Source organism: Aotus nancymaae, unplaced genomic scaffold, assembly GCF_030222135.1.
Source record: "Aotus nancymaae isolate 86718 unplaced genomic scaffold, 86718_ANA_hifiasm-v0.15.2.pri h1tg000012l, whole genome shotgun sequence".
Taxonomy (NCBI): domain Eukaryota; kingdom Metazoa; phylum Chordata; class Mammalia; order Primates; family Aotidae; genus Aotus; species Aotus nancymaae.
Window position 1 is genome coordinate 36,254,482 of NW_026988423.1, and position 24,298 is coordinate 36,278,779.

The 24,298-nt window shown below is 44.9% G+C and overlaps 1 protein-coding gene across 8 annotated transcripts in view; it reads left to right on the forward strand.

Annotated features, from left to right (window-relative positions):
• Positions 1-24,298, forward strand: part of NTM (neurotrimin) — a 970,307-nt gene that overhangs the window by 509,863 nt on the left and 436,146 nt on the right. For 6 of the 8 annotated variants that reach the window (XM_012449177.2, XM_021672581.2, XM_012449173.2 and 3 more), the window contains one exon: positions 21,506-21,590. In XM_012449177.2, the coding sequence (XP_012304600.1) occupies positions 21,506-21,590 (85 nt within the window). Of the gene's footprint in view, positions 1-19,644; positions 19,908-21,505; positions 21,591-24,298 lie in introns of those variants that run through there. The other 2 variants (XM_012449181.3, XM_012449183.3) reach the window with 2 other exon arrangements.

The window sequence follows — 24,298 nt, forward strand, 5'->3', positions numbered from 1 at the left end:
GATGGATGTCTCTGCAGGAACCCTCTCCCTCCACCTTCAGAAACTTCCTACTTAGGCATGCATTTAGCTCCTTTCCCAAATCCCTTGTATTCAAAGTCTCATTTCTCTTGTTCATGGAGACTCCTCCTTCTCAGCACACCCAAGGCTCATCTCTCCAGCAGTGCCCTCCTCCCTGACCCAATTCTCTGCTCCAGAGGAAGGTACCTGGCTATTTTAAGATAGCACAGACACATGCACAGCACACATATTCTCTCTCTCTCTCTCTCTCTCTCACACACACACACACACACACACACACACACACACACATCCACCACACCCCTGACCCTCTGAGCCCTCCCATCTTTGTAGAGACACAAACCATACCTCCTGGAAACAGAGCTTTTTAAACACGTTCTGAATCTCCAAATGCTGCTAGGGCTCAGACTGTGAGTTTCCTTAAATGTGAAGTCTGCTCATGACTGCAATTAATTGGCATTGCTGTGCTAATGGTAAGGCAGCCTCCTGTAATAACCACCAGCAGCCTGCTGAGTGCAGGGGGAGACAGTAGTGGGAGCTGAGCCCTCTGCGTTGCTTACAGTAGAGGAGACGAGGAAACCCATAAGCATTCTCCTTTTTTGTAAGACAAAGTTTCACAATTGGTTGGTATTTGCAATTTTCAATCGTCTTTTATTAGTGCTAGATTGATTTTCTGTTTGTTTGTATAAAAGCAGAATTCTCTGAAGAACTTTTGTCCCTGGACAGTTGATTAAAAATAACACCACTACCCAATTGCTTATCAAGAATCTCAGAATGAGCTCCTCGTGAAAAGCCCTTTAGATGGGAACAGATACTGTATGCTGCTTACTGTGTGCTGCTGATGGTGCCATCTGAACGCAGGCTAAGTGGGATGGTTATCTCTGGGATGAGTCTGTGTCTCTGGCTGAACCACTTTTGACAGTGGGATGGCAGGTCTCAGCGATTTGTCGGAATCATTGATTCATTCAACATTTTCTGTCCTCATTCTGGGCAAGCGCTTCCCTGATTTCAGGGTGGAAGTGAATTCCAGCTCTCCTCTAGCCTAGCCGTGTGAATTTGTCTAAACTGTGTCAGCTCTCTAGGGCTCATTCCCTCATGTACAACACAGGTACGTTGACTGAGATGACTTCTATGAGTCTTTTCGTCTATCAGGTAAATTGATCTAATAAAAAGACAAAGGTCTTAGAAACAAGGTAATCTCTTGTAGGGAAGATACCATATGTTGACACCCAACTATAACAGAAGACAACGTGTTCAATGTGCTGTAGGAGATATAAAACATTCCAGGCATTCAGAAGAGAGAGATCCTTTCTCACTGGGGTGACCAAAAGACAGGGCTCCATGGAAGTGGGGGTCAGTTGAAGTGGGTCTTGAGGGGATGAATAGTGTTGATTGACAGAGATAGAGATGGGGTGTAAGACATGGTGGACCACAAATTTGGGGAAGCACTTGGGAAGATGCTGTCCAAGAGGACAGGGACTCTAAATGGGGTGGTGACTTGACTCCCAAAGAAAGAGACCTTTTCAAAAAGAAGAGCATTTCACGGGACTGCATGCTGCCAGGAGATCAAGGAGTCTAGCCATGGCATCCTGAACAAGCAGCTCTCCAGAGGGACAGCAGGCCTCTGGTTCCCTGAGGACCCTGCCCACTCCACCGATGGCCACTGGAAAGCGCCCCTCAGGGCTCTCTGTGGTGGCAGCTGTGTCACTGCGTCTTGAGCCTGGCTGTGTCTATAATTCCCATGTATTGTTCTGTGGACGACAAATGCTGCCCTTTCCGATATTCAGAAGCGAGATAAACGGCAGGCCTGTTACACTGCTCAGACATTGTGGACTTTGTTTCTTTCTCTTCTATATGTCACATTTCTTCACTGGGTCTACTTCTTGACAATGGTTCTGGTTCTCATTCATCTGCTCCTGAATCGTAGTTTTCCTTTTGCCCTTTGTAAATTATCTCGATTATCCTATCTAAATACTCCTCACTCTCTGAAATGAGCCACAGCCTAGGGAGTATTTCTCAACGAAGGAGGGCAGCTTCTTGTATTTATTAAGCTACAGCCCTGTAAAATAAACTGATTTGGAGTTAGAAGACTAAATTTGAAACCAAAGTCTTCCACATTTCGTTATGGGAACTATGTCAGCTCCTCCTCTCCTTCTTCCTCCCCTCCTCCTCCTCTTTCTCCTCTTCCTCCTCCTCCTTCTTCTTCTCACTTAAAGCTTGGTTCACTCATCTGTCAAATGGGGACATGGTTCTACTAGACAGCGTAGCTGGGTGAGAATTACATTACATGACAAAGTATAATTTATTCTGCAAATTAACATTTTCATATCAATTATGATCATTGTAACTGTGCAAAGAGAGATAATCTTTCTCATTCTCAAGAGTTTATCAACCACTTCATAAACAAAGTAATGCATGTGAATTACAGTTGTGTAAACATATTGCATAACTCCTCTCAGCTGTGTGTACTTTCTTTTGTTGTCAGGAAGCCCTGGCTGATTTCTAACTTAAGTAGGGCATGCAATGCTTTGTCCCCTACTTTTCTCTGTGTCTTTCCCACTGGATGTGGGATGGCCCCCGTGCCTCTAATGAGCATTTGACTGTGTCTGGCATTGTGTGAGAAGGCCACGTGCTGCCCTGTTGTGAACAGTCTTGAGGGTGGAGGGAATTTAAGGATTCTGCTGCATCCATGCTCAGCATGTTCTCCTGTCAAGGAGCAGGTGACATTGTGAACTGGACAAGAGGGGGTAGCCAGAGCTTTGACCTTGCCCAGGCCAGCTCAGTACTCCCAAGGAGCCAGAGCTCCACCTGAAAAGAATCCACAGTGAGGCAGGGCATCTCATTGCAGGAGACCCCACAGCGGGCCACCTCAACAGTTCAGTAGACAGAAAGCTCTTCTCCTGCTGCCTGCTGTTCTTCCCTGGGAACAGCCTTGGCATACCCTTTCTCTCCCCTAGGGCAGAGCCTGAGTGTTACTTGTGGAGCCAACAAGTCACTTTGGACCTTTGAGCTCTTGTTGGGGGATTCTACTTTGTCTGGAAGGACAGAAGGAGGCAGAAAAATCAAGAACTCCATAGGAGAACAGCATATTCAACCCAAACAAAGGATGTGGGCGTTGTGGTCTGGATTATTTGTAGGGATAGAACTTTAGAAATGTGCACTAGTTTATCAATTACTTGGGTGCTCAATTGTTCAGGTGAAGACCCTTTGAAATTGCAGCATTGCTGGCCTGAAATATATTTGAAAGTGAGAATGTAGGAGGAGCAGAGGGGGAACCAGAAGCCCACTCATGCAAATACAGGGATATAAATGACTCAGTTTCCTCCTTCATAAAGAAGAAAATGATTTGGAGTTGCTTTGTTGGCAGGTTAGCTAATGAGGGGGTGTTGTGTTAATTAATGTTGCAAAGAATGGTGAAAGCATGAAACTTTAGAAGTACCCTAGTGCTTCTAGGAGTATTATTCTTGGTGTATTAACAGGCTGGGTCTGCCAATGTCTATGAGAGTGAGGAAATAAGGGAAAACTCGTGCAGAAGGCAGAAGACATGTGGACACAGCAGCACCAGCATGGGGCCAAGTGAAGGAATCTCAAAGTACCATCCTCAGAGCGTTAAAATATCTTTCTCCCAAGGAAATGGAAATGCAATACTTCGGATGTTTTTGGTTGCGAGTAATCAAGCCCCTTACAGCAGATCCTTAAAAAGTAAGGGCATCAAGGAGGCCTGGAGGTGGGGTGTCCCCATGCTCAGCAATGGCCTCCAGGACCCAGGACCTCAGACTTGGTCTCCCTCATGCTCCGCACGTGAGATCTGCATGTCGTGAGTGGAAGGAAGGTGGCCACCTTTCTCCATCTCTCACACCATCACCCAACCATGATCTAAGATAATAATGAAGTGGACCTAGAAGAGGACACATGTTTTTTTTTGACGAGGGAGGAACATATAGTCCTTCTACTGTGTAAAGTGACCTGCGTAGCTGCAAGAGAGACAGAAAGGTGAATATCTGGCATTTTTAGCTTCTTTTGTAGGAGGCAGACTTTGGCAGTAGGAAAGAAGGAAGGGGAGAGAAAGGCATTTTATAGAGAAGTCAGCACGGAACACCTCTGTGGACAATGGACTTCTAGATAAAGATCTGGTGTTTGTCGGGAAATACTCTGTGAGCACCGGGGACAATTGTGCCGCTTCTCTTCAACCGCCAGCCACGTGCTCGCCTAATAAGAGACACAAACCGGCTGCTCGGCTGTCCCGTCCTCTCTGTGTGCTCAGGCTGGGTCTATAAAGTTTTGGGTCAAAGCCACTTTCTCCCACACGTGGGTCATCCCCACCAACAAATTCACCCCGGATGTGCATATGGAGTCAGCACTGTGACCCGTCCATACAAGAGAATAAGAGAGTAAAGACTTGGAGAGATTTACCAGCTCTGCAAAACTGGATGTGGTAAACGATGTGTATTGCAGCTCTGAAAACCTGTACTGAGCTTCTGCTTGGGGCCTGACAGACATGGAGGCAGTTCTACTGAAACACCAGGCAGAGGGCCTAATGAGAAATCGGTCAGATGCGCCGTGACACTGCCTAACCCACAGGCTTCCATCTGCTTGCACCGTTCACTTCCAAAAAGAGCACCAGTTGTGTTTGTTCAGTGACCAACTGGCCGTCCATCCCCTCACCTCCTCCAGATTGCAAACCACCAGCAGCAGCAGCAGAGGTCCCTCCCTATCAGACCACAGCAGCACGAGAAGGTTGTTCATCCTCCTCCCTCTTTCCTGATGCATTTTTCATCATTAAAGGGAAAATGTCATTTTGGTGACAGATATTAGTATGATTGGTGTCAGGAATGAATCTTCCTTTCTCTGTCAGCCTTGCTTCACACAATCCTGAGACAATGTTCTGTTAAAAGGCCACTTCCATTTCCAACTCCAGCAGTGTGCGAGAAAGGCAGGCTTCGCTGTGATGGATGGGTCCGTCAAGGCTGGCGCTGTGCCAAGGGGCGCAGCTGAAGCCCGACCCTTGAACACCGGGCAAGCCTGAAGAAGCTTCTGGGAAGCTCAAGTCTTATTTCTGGTGGGATTCTGCTGAGAACATATCTTAAAAAGAGAAAACCTGCAGCTCTATTCAGTGATTAGGTTTTAAGAGGTGGAAGATTTGCCATCATCACTGATATATAGAGTCCCATAAATCCAAACCCGTTTATTGGAAAGCTGATCTGGAAATGAAGATTTTTATTTTCTGGCAGCAAAAATGTAGGTTAACTTCTCTAGATCTTTCCCAGGTGCAGACCTGGACCTTGTATGGACTAGAAGTAACCATACATTTCACCCCTACAGTGTGCCTCATCTGACACTCTGCATACAATCTGTCAGGACTCATTTACATACAACTCAGTTTTCTCAGCATGAAATAAAGATAATAGTACCTAGACTATCTTTCTCAATCACTGAGAGGTCATTTCATTTCAAAGAATATTCACTGAACTCACACTCAGGGTCATATACTTTGTTCAGCTTTGGGCAGGTACAAAAATGAACCAGCAATGGCACCTGCCTTCAGAGATCTTAAAGCCTAACTGGTGAGATCAGACAAATCTACAGTCAGTTACAATGCAGATACACATACACATATTTACAGAGTTCTATATTGTGAAATATATATACATTTCCTTTAAAATAACTGATTTCAACCAATACAAAAGAAAGGCATGGGAAGCATTGATTAAACAAATGTTTCATGGAGGAAATGGAATCCGAACAGGTTCTTGAAGCCTGAATAAGATTTAGAAGGCTGTGGATGGAAGGAGGGCACATTGGCAGAGCAAAAGTCTGAGCATATGCATAGTTTGTGATATGCAGAGCAACTTTCCAAGAAGAACGAGTAGTTTAACTTGATTGGGTCCTAGAATGTTAGGTGAGTGCAGAGATGGGGCCACAACAAAGACTAATGCTACTTAACTTGGGATACTTCTTGATTGTCGATATTAAGAGTTGGGTCTTTATGTCATAGGCAGGGGGAGCCACTGAAACTTACTAAATAGATCAAGGACATTATCAGATCCCAGCATGAGAAAGATGAAGCTGGCTTCTGTATGTGAAATGCTGTTGATCTGCTATTAATAACTTTTTCTAACATAAAAATCATTTAAAGTATTTTATAATACCCTCATTACTGTGCAGAAAATAAGTTCATAGATAACATATAATGCCTATACACGTACTTCAAAAAAGCCTGACTGAATCTGAAGGAGAAATAAATAGAAAATGATTGATAATAATATAAATGTAAAATAAATATTTGGATACAACTACACCATAGGATATAATGAAGTATGGATGTGTCTATATACAGAATCACCATGAATGTGAGAGCTAAGCTGCAGTACAGACTCATACGAGGACGGAGAATTAATTGATGACTCAATATGATGAGAAACATTCCCATTGAGTATGTGATTTTTCAAACTAGTGAACACTTCTTGGTAAAGATCTGAACAAATCAAAAACAATCTTTCTTTGGCTTGCAAGATAGTCGCTTTCCTGGAGAATTAGTGAACATTAAAACCTGGCAAGAATATCTGTGCTTATATGTAAAACAGTACATTTTAGGCTTAGATTTTTTTTTTTTAAAGAAAAAGGTTTCACTCACCTAAATGTCTGGCAGGCATTTGGCATCCGTGACTGAATAGCCATGCACTGCTGAGTCTCTAACCTCCCTGGCCACTGTACACTAAATGGCAGCAGTACCCCTCCAATTATGGTGACAACCAATATCCACTCAATTTTCCACTCCCACCCTCCAAAGAGTCTGCCCTGCCCTGTGAAGAAGCACTGATTCAGGCAGAGGCAGAGAGATAAGTGAGGATTTTATTAAAATAGAGAGAGAGAAAAAAAAAAGGCAAGAGAGCATTGGTGGTAGCATTGGGGTCTGTGAAGAAGGAAAAAAATTAAGAGGCGCTGATCCACCAGCGAGTAAAAGGTTGGAAATGCCTTGGTAAAGTTTACAGCACTGTGCAAATATTGTTGCAGTTGGAGTTAAATGTCATCACGCTCACTGTACAGAAAGGGTATCTGAAGCACTGGAAAGGTGCAATGACTTTTGCAAAGACACAGAACAGGTCAGGAAGTGCATTAGACATCCAATGCCTTAGACCTACACTTTTAGTGTAATTACTAGTGCAAAGGAGATTCTACTCAGCATAGGGAATTATAAGTAGAGAACTTAAGTAGAGCAAATACAAAGGTAGAAATAACTTCTGAAAACAGTCAAATTCCAAGTGTTCTATTTATCACCTCTTGATAGATCACCTGGAAAATTCCAGGATTCCAAACAAAGATCAATATTCCACAATCCACCATTTTTTTGTTTGCTTATACCTCTAAATATTCATCAGTAACATTTGAGACAAAGGAAAGAGATAATTATGAGGGGAGAGTTTTTAAAAGATATTAAAGGTTAACAGAATTCTTGGCATTTGTGTCGTGTCAATTTCCATGTAATTATGCTCAATTCCCAGAATTCAGTGTCAGTTGTGCCTGTTAATGCTTAAAGATGATATCCTTGGAAAATAATTTATAAGATCGTTTCTCAAATTTTTCAGTTTCAAACCAAGCACCCTGGCTAATAGGCTGATTATTATTAATGTTATTCTTGGATGGAGAGTGCTGGGAGGTCGTAAGTTGGATGTTGAGATCAAAGTGGATTTGTTACGAGAGTGTGGTTAGCTATCTCCCCCAAGAGCAAAATGACTGTGCTCGAAATGTTTATGTAACCTGATTTACAAACCTCTTGTATTTTTATTTGATTAATAATAAGAATGTGGGAAAGCACCCCAGTTCTCTGGAATATGACTGCCTCTTAGAAGGAGGAAAGGGGTCCAGTACTGATCTCTGCCTGTGGGGAGGAATGACCAACTGGCCTTGTGGAAAAACATTGAGATGCACAGGTCTAGATATTTTTTACATGCTTATTCATTCATTCGTTCTTCTCCCATTTGTTATTGAATGTATTTTACCTGTTCTTTGCTGAGATCGAATGATTATAAATAAGACACTGTCCTCTTTTCTGTTCTTTTGAAATTGTGTACATTCCCTTTATAATATTGATTCCAATTGTGATTCATTGATTATCTGTGCAATTATTTCCCACATTCATCTCTTCCACTGCTCTGTGGTCATGGAGGTTGGATACCAAGGATATGACAGTCAGTCCCTGATGTATCACAACACCTACCCTAGGACATGCTTGTTGAATAAATGTGAGAAGGGTGTTCTCATCCCAGATGGGCAATCAAAAATAATCTTTTCAACTAACTTACTCTGATCTTGATTTGGGGGAACATTTTCTAAAGCCCATCCAGTCTTGGCTTACCATGTTTTTCAATCTCTGGGGTTCTGTGCATTTATGCATCTGTGTCTTTGGAAATGAAATTGAAAAATAATATAGTTTCCCCACCTTCTGTTGAGGCCAATCTTGTGGAGCGTGAAGTCGGGAACTCAGGTGCATGCATTATCTGTTGTTAGGGATGATTGCTGTCACAATTCTCTGCTGTTAGAGTAAAAAATGAAGAATTCCGTGGAAAACCAATTGCTTCCCATCATGGCCTAGAAAGTAGGCTGACACCGGGACACACTGAGGTGGCAAGAAAGGGCTAAACTCAGAGTTTAGAGCTGTATGTCGTAATCCAACTCTTCCAGTTGCTAGAACTCAGGCTTTTGGAAGGAGGGAGCCAAGTAAAGTGAGGGAGTGTCCAGAGGCACTGTACAAAAACCAATGCGTGCACAGAGGAGCAGGGGGCCCCAGCCACAGTGAAGAGTGGAAGTCGGAGGTCATACATAAAGAAAACAGCCAAGTGAATGAAGGACTGGAAAGCAAGGCAGGCCGACTAACCCTGCCGAAAGGGAACTGTTCCCCTGCTCAGGATGCATTTCCACATAAATCTTGTACACACTTTTCACGGTATTTTAAAAATACCTTTACCAAGTGTACCTAAACATTCTACAAGGAGTTGTAATATAGGGTAGGTGTGTGTGTTACAGGGGTGGGAGAGGGGCAGAGAGAAGCAAAATTCAATTATCCCCAGCCAGGCGGACAGCAGACTTATGGGTAGGTGGGAATGTGATATTAGAAAGGTCACGCTGGGTCACATAAATTCAGATGTCCTAGTTACCCACTTTGGACAGTGGCAATTCTACATGAAAGTTACACTTGAAAGGTTAGAGATACACATCAGACACCTCTAACCTAATAAATAGTATGGGTGTATCACCCATTAATTTTTTCAAACCTTCTCATATCCTATTTAGAGATTATTTTTGTCTGCATAAGTTTTATTCAGACATGCTCGTTTTGATCCTTTAACTACTGCCTTGATTTCTTAGAGTTTTTTAAATTTTATGTTAGCTAGAGTTTGGTCATTAAGTATGTGTTCACTCTATCCTTTTACTTCGTGAATACCAAATGTCATCACCAATTTCATGTTCCTCGTTTGTAGAGATTTGGAAGTCCCTGCAAAAGAAATCACTTTGATTTTTGAATTTTCCCCAGCTGTGCTGGTCACTTAAATACCACAAATATTTATCAAAACCTATTATGTTCCAGACATTGTGCTGGGCTTCAGGAATGTAACAGAGAAAAAGAGAAATTAAACCATTGCAAGTATTGTGAGTGTTATGCGAAGCACTGATGCAGTGGACATAGGCCAAGTCTAGTGGAAAACACAGTGAGGGCTTCATGAGCAAGTCAGAACCGAAAGGGTGAAGACAACGCAGCCCGAGAAATGTGGGGACTGCATGCTTGGCAGGAAGTGGCACGTGCAAAGGCCCTCAATTGAGAAAGAAGAACCTCTGAGGAGTTAGAGTTGTAATACAACACAATAAAACCTAACACGGCTCCATAAAGGGACGAAGGAGTAGTTGCTACAGCTGAAAATACACAGATGCCACATCCTGAGGGCTCAGACACCACAGAAAGGATTTGGGGCTTTATTCAAATTTCAGTGTGGAGCACTAAAGATTTAATCGGGACAGTGACAAGGTCAGATTTCAGGAAAGCTTCCTTTCAATGTGGAGACTGAAACAGAGCTGGCAAGAGCAGGAGGAGGTCATCCATGTAAGAGGAATTTCAGGAATCCAGATAAGAAAATAAGGAGGCCTTGGTGTGGGCCAGGCAAGGCAGTGGTTGAGAAAGGTGGATGGATGTGAAAGATGTTTTGGAGGAAGAACACTAGAAAGAGAGGGAGACAGAGAGAGGGAGAGAGAGAGAGAGAGAGAGAGAGAGAGAGATTGGGTTATGAGGGGCAGTAATGAGAGGGAAGAGATTAAAAGTGACCCACGATTTCTGACTTTACTGAGTGCATAAAGTTTATTATTTGTGAGCTACCATAACTATTGTAAGCAATATTAGAAGAATTTTTACACAGCAATTTTGAGTAAAAATAACATTTTTGTGTCTGTTTCTATTTTTTTCTGATACCCTTTTAGTGTCTTTCATAAACATGTTTGGGCCAACACTTGTTTTTTTGGCAAAAATGCCTGATGTCTGCAGAAAATAATCTATAGTATCACGCTCCAAGATGTGTTGTAAGGATCACAGCTTGGGAACCGCTAGCCATGACTAATTCCAAGGTTACTTTCCTAGATTGTAAAAGAATAATCAGTAGCAACCATTTGTGGAGTTGGTACTACAAGCCAGGTACTTCACTGGTACTTTACATAAATTATCTCATTTTACCCTCACAGCAAAAATAAGAGATAGGTATTATTCCTTTTTAATAGAGGAGAAAAATGAGACTCTGAGAGGTAAGAACATTTTCCAAGGTCAAACCTGTAATTTGTGGAACTTGGACATGAAGTCAAAGCCATTAACTCCAGCATTCAAGCCCAATCCCTTCCATATCACTGTCTCTTAATCCACTGCCTAGATGCCAGCATATTAAATGCATACTTTAGATTATTTTTTCTGAAGTATCTTCTGTTGTATTTGCCCACTTTTCCACATATCCAAATAACTTTCTGGATTATTTGCAGTTCATCCATGTCGGCTGAAGATATAAGTACTTAAGGAAATCTAAGGTCTTCTGCAAACTTGGGAGAGTTCTCTATGAATTCCCTTTGACAGATCATTGGTGAAAATATTAAATTTGATTTGTCCTAACAACTGTCCCTTGGAGAATCTAGTATTAATACTTCCCCATATAGAAACATGTCAATTTATCCTTGATTTATATCTTAGCTTTAAGCCATCTTTTGCTTTTGAAAAAAAAAAAAAAGATAGTCTTCTGATTACCCACTTTTTAAAAAGGCATCTGTGATCCTGACACCTTGTCAAAACTGTCGTGAAAGCCAAGGTAGATGATTTCATGTGTTGTGGCTTATTCACATGCACGCTGACAACATTTTCCAAATTCTGCCTCCCCCAGGTTCAAAGCTACCTAAACAGCACATAAGCTCTAGGTCACTCACAAGTAGCTCCTTCTTTCTCATGACCTGCAGCACCACCCGTAGTTTTGTGGTAAGCTAGAGAAAGAAAGCATACCAAAGCTTTAGGGAAATCCTTGCTTTCTGGGAGGTACGGCCCATGTCAACCCCAGACTGGGAAGGAAGCACAGGGCTGAGATGCCCCAAGGGCATCCTCAATTGCTTTATTTAGAAAAGCCCTGAACTCATGATGGTAATGCATACAGGTGGACCAAAAGGTGAAAGTCACAGTGACTCACAAGCACGCAGAAATGCATTTGTTATTTCTCTGTAAGAGTCAATAAGTTTGTCAGAGTCAGTAAAATAAAGATGCTTTAAGTTGAAGTAAAGAAGGAAAAAGGAAGTGGATGGTTTGGGTATTCATTTAGCTAGAAGTATATAGAAGCTTGACATCCAGGGCAGTACAAATCCAGGCCTTCCATGAGCAAACAGTGGAGAGTGTGTTTATTTTCTTAAAATGTGTGAGTGCCTTCCCACCAGCCCACATGCTCCTCATTGGTGCTTTGTTCCCTCCATACCACGATTCCTGTCCCATGCCCTGCAAAGCAAACACTGAACATTTAAAAATCAAACTCTGCCGGGTGCGGTGGCTCAGGCCTGTAATCCCAGCACTTTGGGAGGCCGAGGCAGGTGGATCACGAGGTCAAGAGATGGAGACCATCCTGGCCAACATGGTGAAACCCCATCTCTACTAAAAATACAAAAAAAATTAGCTGGGCGTGGTGGCGCGTGCCTGTAGTCCCAGCTACCCGGGAGGCAGAGGCAGGAGAATTGCTCGAACCAGGGAGGCGGAGGTTGCGGTGAACCAAGATCGTGCCACTGCACTCCAGCCTGGTGCCTGGCGACAGAGCAAGACAAGTCGTCTCAAAAATAAATAAATAAATAAAAATAAAATTCGGTGAGCTAAACATTTAGGAACCTTAGAGTGAATGATTTTAGTCTCATTCAGTTCCCGCTTCCCTGAGGAAAGTTCAGATTCTGTACAGCCTTGATGCATTGGCTTAAAGTTAACTCAGTTTGAACACTAACCCATCTGATTAGCTGGTCGTTTGAAATCTACGTCTCAGCAGTCGACTGATCTGATAACTGGTGTGGTGTGTCTGTGTATGTTTGGCGTGGAAATGTAAACGTGTTACAATCACAGCAAAATAACATCACAGAAGTTCGGCCAGGACCACACTTCCAATAAAAAACACTGATTGATTTCAGGGATAGCAAAGATCAGTTCTATGCAATTACACTCTTGCTGCCCCTTCTAAAGCAGCATGACTCAGGAATTATTTCACAGCATTTAGCCTTTTATATACAACTGCTATTACAAAATGTTCTTTGTGACACATACAATCATATGTAGGTATATGTATCTGTGTGTGTACAGAATTTGCTATGAACATATGCCTAAATGGCTTGTTTAAGAAACCCAGGAGAGTTTGAGATAAAACACAGCAGAATGAGTCTAAATCATGAGGTACAGAGGAAAGAAACACTAAGAAAAGAGAGACAGAGAGAATCCAAACAAAAAGAAGAGTGGGAAAGAGATAGATACGAGAAACACAGAAAAATTCCTTTATGAAGAAAAGAAAAAAAATAGGGCCCCAGAAAGTTAGACAGAGTATGTAACTAGTCCAATAGACCCCTAATGCCCTTCTAACTCGGATATTGTGATAGCCCAGTCCTGGAAGGAGGGTTTAAATATTCTCTTTATGGCTGGATGCCTAGCATAGACTGTATCTAGACAGCCATGTCCCAGCTAGGCTTTAGGGGAAGATTCCCAAATGGGCAATTAATTTAGATTTAATAGGACAGTTACTGTAAGTTTAAATAAATGCCAGTTAAATATTAACAGCATATTTATTGAAGATTAACATTGCTGGTTGCATTGTGGGATTTTCTTTTCCTTAAAGAAACCCTTTATCGGAAGACTTTTAATCATCTTGACTCTTCCATCGTTTGCCTCAGATCCAGGGCAGCTCATTAATTACTTTGTACAACAGTTTTCTACACTCTGAAGTGGTTACCTAGATGAATGGGAAGAGTGGAAGGCTATACGAGAACGGCTATTTCTGTGCAGGAGGGACTGATGAGTGAATTTGATAAGAGTGTCGAGAAGCATTATAATCCTAGACTATTAGAGTTGGAAAGGTTCTGGGAAGCCATCTTATCCAAACTCCCATTTAGAAGGCAAGAGGAAGAGAGCAGGGCTGTGCCACTGAGCTGGTAAGGGGCAGATTGGGGCTGGAATTCCAGACCCTGAATCCCAGCCTCTTACCGAGCTGTCACCGTACTCTGAAAGTGTTCCTTCAATTCTGCAAAAGTGTGTTAACCTATTTGAGTGAATTAGTCATTAGACCTTCTCAGTGACCCACAGATCATGAAGATTTTTGATTTTTTTTTTGGACAAATCCAAAACAAGTCAGAAATTCAAAAACAAGCAGTGACTTCTGTAAGGTGACAAAATGATGGGCTGAGGTGAAACTAGAACTCATGTCTTCTGGTTTACTAAATATATTTGCACAAATGTCACCTCCAATAAAAATTACAGTTCGACCCATATGTTATTATGCAAATTCTTATGTCATTAAAATTTACTTTGTCTGCTGCTGTTCTTGGATGGGGAACAAGAAATAAAACCTTTAAAGAAAATGAGAGGAAAAGGTCAAACAGAGACGAAAGTTCTAGATGAGTGTTTAGGGAGAATGGAGCATAGGGGGAGAAGCAAGTCAGGTTCCTCTGACAGTGAACTTGGGATTTTAAACTCCAAATTTGTACTTGATAAAATTGCCATTCCTAGGGCTCTTTCTGTTTCAGAAGCCACTTCCCTACTTGGGCTGGGCTGGGCTTGGAAGCATTAGAACTGGTGTCTGTGTGCGCATGTAGGTGAATATCTGCTTGTAACTCTTCCACAGAGGTTACAAGGCCGATCCCTGAATGTAGAAATTAGGAGAGATGAGGCAGTCCCAGGATGTTTTTATCCAGTGATTCATCTAAGATGGAGACCTGAGCATGTTGCGCCTTGCGTGATCAAGGAAGCTTTGGACTCAGCCATCAGGCACCTAGAAGCAATGAAGGGCTTAAAAGCTCATGGAAGAAGGTCAGACATTGTGGCTCACTTTCTAATGGGACGGAGGTGTCCTGTCTTTTAGTCCGGTTCATGGGCTACCTTTCTGTTGTACTGGGTGAACATGGCAAATCAAAGTTCCCAGGCTGCTACTGAAAGAGAAAGCTGTCTCCTCTTTTCCAATCACAGGCTGTTTCCCACAGTCCCGAACAGAGGCCTGACAGTGGGTGGGAGCTGGGGGCCACAGCTCTTCCTGCTCTGGGTGGTCTAGAGGCTGTCCTACTTCCTCTCTCTGACTGCATCTCAGCATGATGTTCCTGCTCTGTCCCCCTTATGCGGTGAACCCTAAGAGCATTCCCAAGGCCTGCACTTAGCAGTCTGCTCCTAGATTCTCTGCATGAATATCACCTGTAGGCTGACTTAGAATGAGGGAAGCACAGCCAATGGCAGCTCCTTCCAGTCCCAGCGTGAGAAGCCTGGGAGCAGCCAGGCCTGTGCTAAACTCTTTGCAGCTGCTTCCCCACCTCGTCTTCACAGCAGCACTGAGCAGTAGGTATCATGAGGACCACTATTTTACAGATTAGGTTAAGGCATGTCCCCAAGGTCCCACAACAAGTAATGGAGAGGGTGAATATTTGACTTCTGGTCTGTCTGAGTCTAAAACCCAAGGTCATGGGGCTTACAGGATAAATATGTACTGAATGGATCGATGACTGCATGAACACAGAATGTTGACGGCATTAGAGGTTTTCAGTGCGACACAGAGCACCCCCAAGGTGCCCATCCTTAGTTTGCATGAACATCAGCTGTCGAGGCAGTTTCTGCTCATGATCCTTTCTGTCTCGGGTCATGTATCGTCTGTGCCAACCTCTGCCATCCACAAGATTCCTGCCCATGCTTACCCATCCCTTCATCTCCCCCCTCACCGTTAAGTCCAGTTGAACATCATTTCCTTAGGGAAAAGTTTCCTGATCTTCCAGACACGACGAGAATCTTCGATTCTGTCTTTCCTTCCATTTTTTTTTGCTCACAGCATTCATCACAGTTGTATCCACTATTTCAAAAAATTCTTGGTTGAATGTCTGTCTTCCCTGCTGGAAGTGCCCTTTATGCAGGGAGGCCCATGTTACTTTTGCCTTTACTCTCCCATTCACTGCTTTCACTGCCCTATTGAGTTGATGAAGGGCTTCCCGATATTTAGAAGTCCTTCGGAGCACCCCACCCCTCCGAATGCCCCTTTCAATGAAGCTAGAGAACCAAGACTGTGGCTGGGAATCTGACAAGCGTAATGAGACAAATTGCTTCCCACAGGCTAGGCAGAGTTCAGCTTATTTGTCCAGAAATGAGAAAGTTCTCAATGGCTTAAAGGGGAGTGTGGGGTGGAGTTCATTGTAACTTTCATGAATGTTAATAGAAACGAAACCACTGACAAACCCAATAGCCCTAGACCACATGCAACTCAAGGGCAGGGGCCACGTCTTTATCATTGTATCTCTCAACCCAGTTCCTGGTATACATGAGGAACTCAAAATCTACTTGCTGGTTTATTAACTAATTTGAATTCAACCAAACAATTGGCTACCCAAAGTTATCCTGGACAATCATGGTAATCTGTCTTCCGTGGGTCTCTCTCTTGGCCACAGATAGAGGAGCAGCAGGAGTTACTGTATTGGCTAGCTCTTACATATTGTTCTTACCTGACAGGTAGAGTAGAAAGAACTCTGGTGTAGGAGTAGGAGTTCTGAGTTCTAGTCTTGATCGGTCAGTTTATTAACTTTATGCTCCGACAATCACTACTGCTCCCTCCTGGAGCTCAGTTCTCCACTTATGAAATGAATGGATTATACTAAAGATCTTTCCAAGGTCCCTTCTGAATGCATCATTCTGTGATGTTATGAGTCCAGGGTTATCTCATGACCCAAAGCTTAGATGAAAAGGAAAGACTCTGCCCCAAAGACCCCTGCCTCTCAGGCTGCCCTCTTTGGGCACCTGCCTTTGATTTTGGCTTGTTAATCCTGCTCCCTGACTTTTCTATCTCCAATTGTTCTACCCACGATCTCTCTGCTTTATGCATCTCTTATAAAGTTTTATGGGTTTAAAGTCCTTAGATAGCCTCACCTTTGCCATTCCTTCATATCCTCCTTCTCAATTCTCTCTATTTGTGACCTCTTTTCTCTCCCTGGAGCCCTCTTCCCCTTTTCAAGTTGCCCTTTTGCTCTTTCTGCTGAAATCCTAACACGCTGGACTATAGCCCAGATGAACCACGATTTTATTTTGATCCTGTATTCATAGAGGAGCAAAAAATAGCATATATTTTTCCAGTTCCCAGTCCTTCCCTACTTACTGCCCTAGAGGCATCTCTTTATCCAGATTTACGCTGCCTTTCCTGATTCAGTCTTCCAATATCTATTTGATGTCATAGCACTCTAACTGCCCTGCATTTCCCATCTTCTCGCCTGCACTCCTATTTGAGATCTCCACCAGGAGAGGGGGGCCTTTAGCCTTTTTAGTCAAGGAGAAGCAGAACTGGCATCTGTTAAGCTAGTGCTTCTCTTTTGGCCTCTTGTGTGTGCAGAATAGTGACAGCTCTTTAGCTGGCCCTGGCTTGCTCCCTGGCTAACGTGGAGCAAAACAAAAACAACAACTAATTTCTCTTTCATCGGGAATTCTTCTCTGCTCCAGCCCTGCTTCGGTGTACAAATACCAGGGCTGCCTGAAGTCTCCGTCCACTGCTGTCTCACCTGCCCGCCAACCATCCAGAGTTCTCATGTTGGGCTCTTCCTTCCTTTGCGGTCCCAGGATTATTAAAGGGAATATGATTGTTTCCTTTTGCTGAGGGAGTGTGTATGTGTGTACATGTTTGTGAGCTTGAAAGGCATTGTCCTATAGATATTTTTATAACCTGAAGTAATTACAGCTGTCAGCACAGAGACAAGCTGTGACAAGTTGATTTATGTGTACAGTATATGTGTATGCAAGAAGGAAGGGAGGAAGGAGAGGGAGATGGTGGGGAAGAGGGTGGAGGTGGGCGCTCGTTAGGAATCTGCTTTCAAGAAGGCAGAAAGGAAGTTGTTTATATAAAGAACACAAATAATGAAATTGCTTTGAATGTCATCCCTTTTCATTAACTCGGATATGCTGGGAAAAATAAAATAGATCCAGCAGTTTTATGAAGCAGGAGACAGGATATAAGATAAGTCACTAAGTGTTGGTTATATTTAGGGATTAAGGGATGGAAGGGAGTTGACATATGATTTTGATCTTCATCTTTTCAAACTACTTCAATAGCCACTTTGAATAAAATGGATTTTGTCTTGCTAATTGTGTGGGTATCTCTGACCTTTCACCACTTTCTAAACTTCTGTTTTTGAATAAAGTTTGGATCCCTAGGCCCACGAAGCAGGTATGAGGTTGCAAGTGCCTTTTCTTTGTCCTCCCTGTGAGTTACCTGAGCTTGGCTGGGTTTTCTGCTGCAACTGCTCGATTGCCAAGCTTAGTGCTAAGCTTAGCACTCTCCCTTCATGGCCAGAGACAAAGGTGGTTTGATTGTCTTAGATCAACTGCACGCAGACTGGTAGAAAGTGAACATCTCAAAGAGCCTGTAAGAAGAATTATTTTCCTGCCCAGACATACTAATGAAGCAGTGGCAGGAAAATGTATTAATAAAGCATCTTCCATCTTAAATGGATTTCTAAGTTATTTTCCTGTAGAGTTAATCATATATGTAGGCCCCTCGGGAAAGCCTCTTGTTGTCATTATCCACATTCCTAGATGCAAAAACTAATGCTCATTTGTACCTACCTGGAAATTAGATGCTAGAGCCAGGATTAGCATTTATCATGAAAGGAATCATCCCTGCCATTCTCAGGCCTGCAGAGAAAGGACTCCGAAGCTCAGAATAAGTCCCTCTTCTTTCCCCATGACTATCATTTGTTTCCACTTGATGTGGTGAGGATGTGTTTAAGAAGAGGAGCTGGGAGATGGGAATATCAAGGATGGTTGAAATGAGTGGATGAATTATTAGAGGTGACTCCCTGGCTTGTGGAGAGGAAGCCCCAATTCAGCAGACTGAAAGTCAGCAAACATCATCTCACAGCTTCAGTCTATCATCATATTTATCTTAACTTGGTGAAGTTACTAAATTTCCTATTTCCACAATTGCCCATTGGAAAATGGAGACACGATAGAATCTTCCAAGAATGGACTGGTGCTAAAATAGGTTAATTGTCCTCCTTTCCTTTCAGAAATATAAACAAAACTCTTCTGCTCCGCACAGATGTAATTGTTTATTCCTGATAGTAAAGTCATTTGTTGCAGCCATAAGTTGACAATTGATAGTTTTGCTGTTATGTATCAAATGATCCCCAGTGGCCAAAAGTAGCAGATTAGTTTCCCTGAGAATTTAATATCAGAAAAGTCACCAGAGGAAAGGGGGGAACAATTGGCCCAATGATGAGTTAATGCAAAGTATTTTGAGATCTTCACTGTAAAGTCGCCCCACTCTTGCTGGCTGAGCACTTTCCGGTCAACTATGATAATGGAAAGGCAAGCCTTCTCAGTCTTCCTTTGTTACCCAGGAGTGTGGTTTCCATTTCTCCAAACTCTACTTCTGTCCTAGTTCCATAGTTAGTGTGAGGGGGATTTGATTGGTGAAATGTTTGTGTCTTCTCCAACGTGTTATCTACATGTAAGTGATTGGTACTGCTGCAAGGTTGCCAGAATGAGTATGGTACCAAGACCCTTATGGTTATGTGACTCAGTTATAGCAGTTCAGTCTCTTTGATGTTGGATGGCTTTTGATGCTGGGTGGCTTTTTGGAAGAACATTTTTCTGTTATTTAACAGTTAAAAAAAAAAAAAGCTTCCTGGTTGTGTTTGATAGAAAGTCTAGGGGAAAACCAAAGCTACCGTTGCCTCCTCTCTATCCCCAAGGGGAATGTGGGTCAGTGCTGGAGCCCGGCTCTGGAAATCCCTGAGAAGGCAGCATTATTAATGTCACCACCACTGCGCCTGCTGAGCTGCTCTGTGCTTCCCCCTAGCACAAGGACCAGGCCTAGCTGGGGAAGGGAAACGCAGGCCATTCCCTCAGAGCCGAAGTTAAGGGAGAAATAGTAATATAAACACAGGAGGTCCAGCAGCAGCCAGAGAGGAGAAGTGACAGGGACCAAGGCAAATCCAGTCTCTCCCTGGGTTTCAAGAATTTGAGAAACACAGCTCTTAAAGATGAAATCAGCTGTGCGAAAGTGTGAGGCCCAGGAAACCTGGGAGTCTGCTGTATAAATACAGCAAGTGGCTTACACTCATCCACTCAAGTGAGTACTTTTGCAGGCCCAGCATCTTTAAATGGCGACAAAACAAGAATAAAGAATGTAAGTCGGTGTCTGAACTTGACCAACATTTTGATGATGCGATTTTGCCAGTTTCGCACACTAAGAGGCTTCTGTGGTTCTGCGTTTTATACATGGCAGATTTCTAGAATGGTGGTGTTGAATCTCTGGGGTTTTGAGCAGCTTTGTGGGGGGCTGCAGGGCGGGTGCTGTACTACTGAATAACTATGAGGTTCTTCTAAAACATCCTCCCAACACTCTGAATTTACTCTGAATGCTAATGGAATTAATCTGATCCTTTTAAAGGTGCATGTATGCATGCTGCAGGGTGTTCCTTTTCCAGTTAATTAGTTTGTGACCCTTATTAAGATGTTTCCAGTCTGGGGCTTATTAAGGCTGCATGGTAACTTTGCCTTTTTTCCTAATTTGGAAGTGCCCGCTCTGAAAGGGGGGAAATGGTTAAACTCCTGGCCTGGGCTGGGCTTGTGCACAGCCTGGGCCCGGCGCGGCGGGGGTTAAGGTGGGCGCCGGCGCCCGAGCCCCGCGCCCCGCGCCCGCCCGCCGGGATGAGCGCGCAGTCCGCGCCGCCCGCCCGCCCGCTCGCTCCGAGGCGGCACCGGGAGAAAGTGGCGGTCAGGGATGGAGCTGCTGCCATGACAACCCCGGCGGTCGGGGCCCGCGCGCGTCGGGGCTGCTCCCGGGAGGAAGGCGGCGCGGAGGCCGGGGGCGGCCGCTGAGCTTGGCGTCCGCGCGGCTCCGGTGCCGGCTGCGCCGCGCCTTCCCCAGCGAGCGAGTGAGCTAGGGGCCGCCGCGGTCCGCTCCCGCCGCCCGGCCGCTCCCTCCTCGGCCACCGCCGCAGCCCCTGCCCCGCCAAGACCGGCCGGATCGCGGCAGCGGCAGCTGCAGCGCGCATTTGGGCTCCGAGGAAGTTGACTGAGGCGGCTGCCGCAGGATCCCGGGTCCGGATTGCACGAAGCCCGCGCGGCGTCTCCTCCGCGCGCCACCCGGCGCCTCTGCGAGCTCCACTTCCCATCGGCTATTGTTTCCGATTGTTTTCCGGTGGCGAACCCGGCTCCGAAACTTACAAAGTGTTGGATTTCCCCCGTGGGAACTGAGGGACTGCAGACCACCGCCTCTGGTCCACTGGATGAAGCCCACCCCGTCCCCTTCCGGTACCAAAGTGCTTTCTCCTCTCCAAAGTGCCATGTCTGAACTGCCACTGGCAAGAAGCGGCTCCTGAGACGCGCCCACACCTTTCACCTGCCTGGCGCTTCCCTCTCCTCGGCCACCTTCCCGGCCGCAGCAGCGAGGAGGGAGCCCCCTTTGGCCGCGCTCCGTGGAACTGGTTTTCCGAGGCTGGCAAGCCGAGGCCAGATTTGGGGGAGGAAGATCAGGCTTGGAGGAGTCTGCGCGCTTTTCTCCTCCCCGCGCCTCCCGGTCGCCGCTAGTTCACCGCTCAGTCCCCGCGCCCGCTCCGCACCCCACCCACTTCCTGTGCTCGCCCGGGGGGCGTGTGCCGTGCGGCTGCCGGAGTTCTGGGAAGTTGTGGCTGTCGAGGATGGGGGTCTGTGGGTACCTGTTCCTGCCCTGGAAGTGCCTCGTGGTCGTATCTCTCAGGCTGCTGTTCCTTGTACCCACAGGAGTGCCCGTGCGCAGCGGAGATGCCACCTTCCCCAAAGCCATGGACAACGTGACGGTCCGGCAGGGGGAGAGCGCCACCCTCAGGTAGGGAGCTGACATTCTTCTACGAATTGATGATTTGTATGGGGTGGGGGTAAGGGGCAGGGGTGCAGGTGTGTGCACTGAGGCGTGCCCGGGCTGGCAGAAAGGTCGCTGGTTCCCTGGGCTGCACAATTTATGGCTGCGCTGGGGGCTCTGCCCGGGAATGTGGCGGTCATAGGGAAAGGCTCAGAGATTCTGGCGGTGTGCTTTTTCCCCAGAACTGGCCTCTGCAGCTCAGGCACTTGCTGAGGGTGAGGGGTAGCTGGTCGCTGAGATTGAGGGACTTGTCCCTGGCACTGTCTGTGCCTGAGCCTGGTGGCCGTGGTGACTGGGAGCCTGGAGAGTCTCGCCGCGAGCCGTCTTCTCTGAAGTTAATGAGTCCCAAAGGAGGGGTCTGGGTTGGAGCGAATGCCCCCACTCGCCCATGCCATGGGGATTTGCCAGTCCTGGATCCTGCACTCGGGGAGAGCCGCTGTTTTGTCCTGGGCTTGACTGTGCCGGGGATTTCCTGGGGTGCCTTCATGCCGTGAGCTGGTGGGCAGAGATGCTTTCTCCTGTCTGAATGTGGCTTTCTGAGGCCCAAGTCGTGGAGTCTGATATGTCCGTGGAAAATGACATTTACTCTAGTGAACTGTGTTCTGTTCCTGCTCTCCATCAAAACAGTATGTGCAAAACTCGTCTACTGAAGAGAAACTAGGTTTCAGTGTTGGGTTGGGTCCTGATTGGCTTCTGGGGTTAAGGCTTGCAGGCACTTGGGGAGGAGAAGAAGAAGAATCTTGGTTATGCTTTGTGTAAGGTAGAATGATTCTATCTCCCTGATTACCTTACCTGCTGAAACGCTAACTCAATTTCCAGCGTTGATAAACCACACCTCTCCTATGAGGGCAACACACTTAATGAGTGCAATGGGAAATTTTATTCTCTGGAATTTTATAAGCGAATAAGCATGAAGTGGAAGTTAAGAAGGTTCATGGGAACGATTTCCCTGCCTCTCCTTGATTTAGTCTACCCTCTTAAATAAAGTTTTCCAAACTAAGCAACGGAACTAACCACAAGGTAGCATGGCAGTATTCTTGTCCTTTGTACATGAAGATTTCTGGAAAGATAACCCTGGTGTCGGTGTCTACTGTTTGGCCTTTCTGATGACTTCTTCTAGGATTGTGTTGTTTGTGGACTGTATACTTAAGGCAATATCTACAGGATAGAAAATGTTGAAGAGGTGGCAATGTCAATACAGCGCCGAATTATCAGGACATTGCCAAAGGAAGTGTGTAATTTAGGGACTCATGCAGGGCTATAAGCATCCAGTGATCCTTTGTCTTGGGAGAGAGCTGATCCTCATGGCTCTGGTGAACTCCTAGTTATTCCTTGGCTCATGAGACCCTCCTCTTCCACTTTTCTGGGCAAAAATAAAGCAACTAGCTCCCCTCATTCCAAAATGATTGTGTATCTGCTTTAGAAATGGATTTCAGGGTAGTTACAAATATGCAGCGATTTTAGACTACTTAAATAAAAAACCAAAAATGAACATCTAAAGCAGTAATAACCAAGAAGTTTAATGTTCTCTGGATGCCTCCTTTGTCTCTAGTCCTTGGCTGCCAGGAGGGCTTCCCAGGGACAGAGAGATTTTCATGTGGATAACGTTTTAGATATAAATGGGATGATTTTTATTTTTTCAAGGAAAAGGTACGGTAGCTCTGTAGAGATTTGAAGATAAATAAACAGCATGTGGGTCTTGGCAGACAGAGACCCTCTGTTTGGAGGCCAGGATCTGGTCTCCAGAAGGTAGTCTTCAAGGATTATGAAAATCAGGACTGTCCAGAGGGTGGCTGCTTTCAGCAGAGGCTGAATCACAGGACAGGCCTGGGTTAGGAGTAGCTTCTGTTTGAAATCGCATTATGTACTGGCTGACTTATCTTTCTTTGTCTTCCTTTCCATGGTCCTTTTTTCTCATTCTGTGGGTCTTCCTCTCGGTCTCTTTCAGCACTAATGTTTGTTTGCATTTTCACATGTGCTCTCAACACAGTGGTATTGTTTGGGTATGGATGGAGATGGGAACATGGTGGAACTTCCTTTCTAGACCCTTGAATTGGCCCCAACCCAGCCAAGTTCCTTCTGGAACATCTCCTGCCATTCTGTGCCAGCCTCAAGGGCTGAATGTCTTCCTGACATGCAAGAGAAAGGCCCTCACAGTGGATGGAGCACTACAGGACAGGGATTAGATAAGCTAGGGTCTGAGCGACACCAGCCCTTGACCATGGGTCAGACTGAGGATATGAATCAGGCACCAAGTGTAACAGGCAACCGGTATAGAGGATGCTGAGGTCTCTCAGGATTGCCATCCTTCTCAGACTCATGCACTAGAACAAGAAAGGGCTGCCCTACTAGGTGTGTTTTTGTGGAGTGGAAGCCCCTGAAGTCTCAAACACAGGCCCTACATTTTCTTGTTCTGTGTGCAGAGAAGCAAGTAGGAATTTCATAATGTATTTTGTTTGCATAATTTTCATGTAACCTGAGTGTAGGTTGCAACAATCTAGTAGTTCAGAGTTCTGAGTTATTTTCTTTTTGCTTTGTATTGTGTGTGTCTGTGTGGGGGGGCAGAGGTCCCTTCCTTCCTTCCTTCCTTCCTTCCTTCCCTCCATCCATCTTTCCTTCTTCTTCTGTTTTTTTTTTCTATTTTGGCTAATAATATGACCAAGCTGTAAGGAACC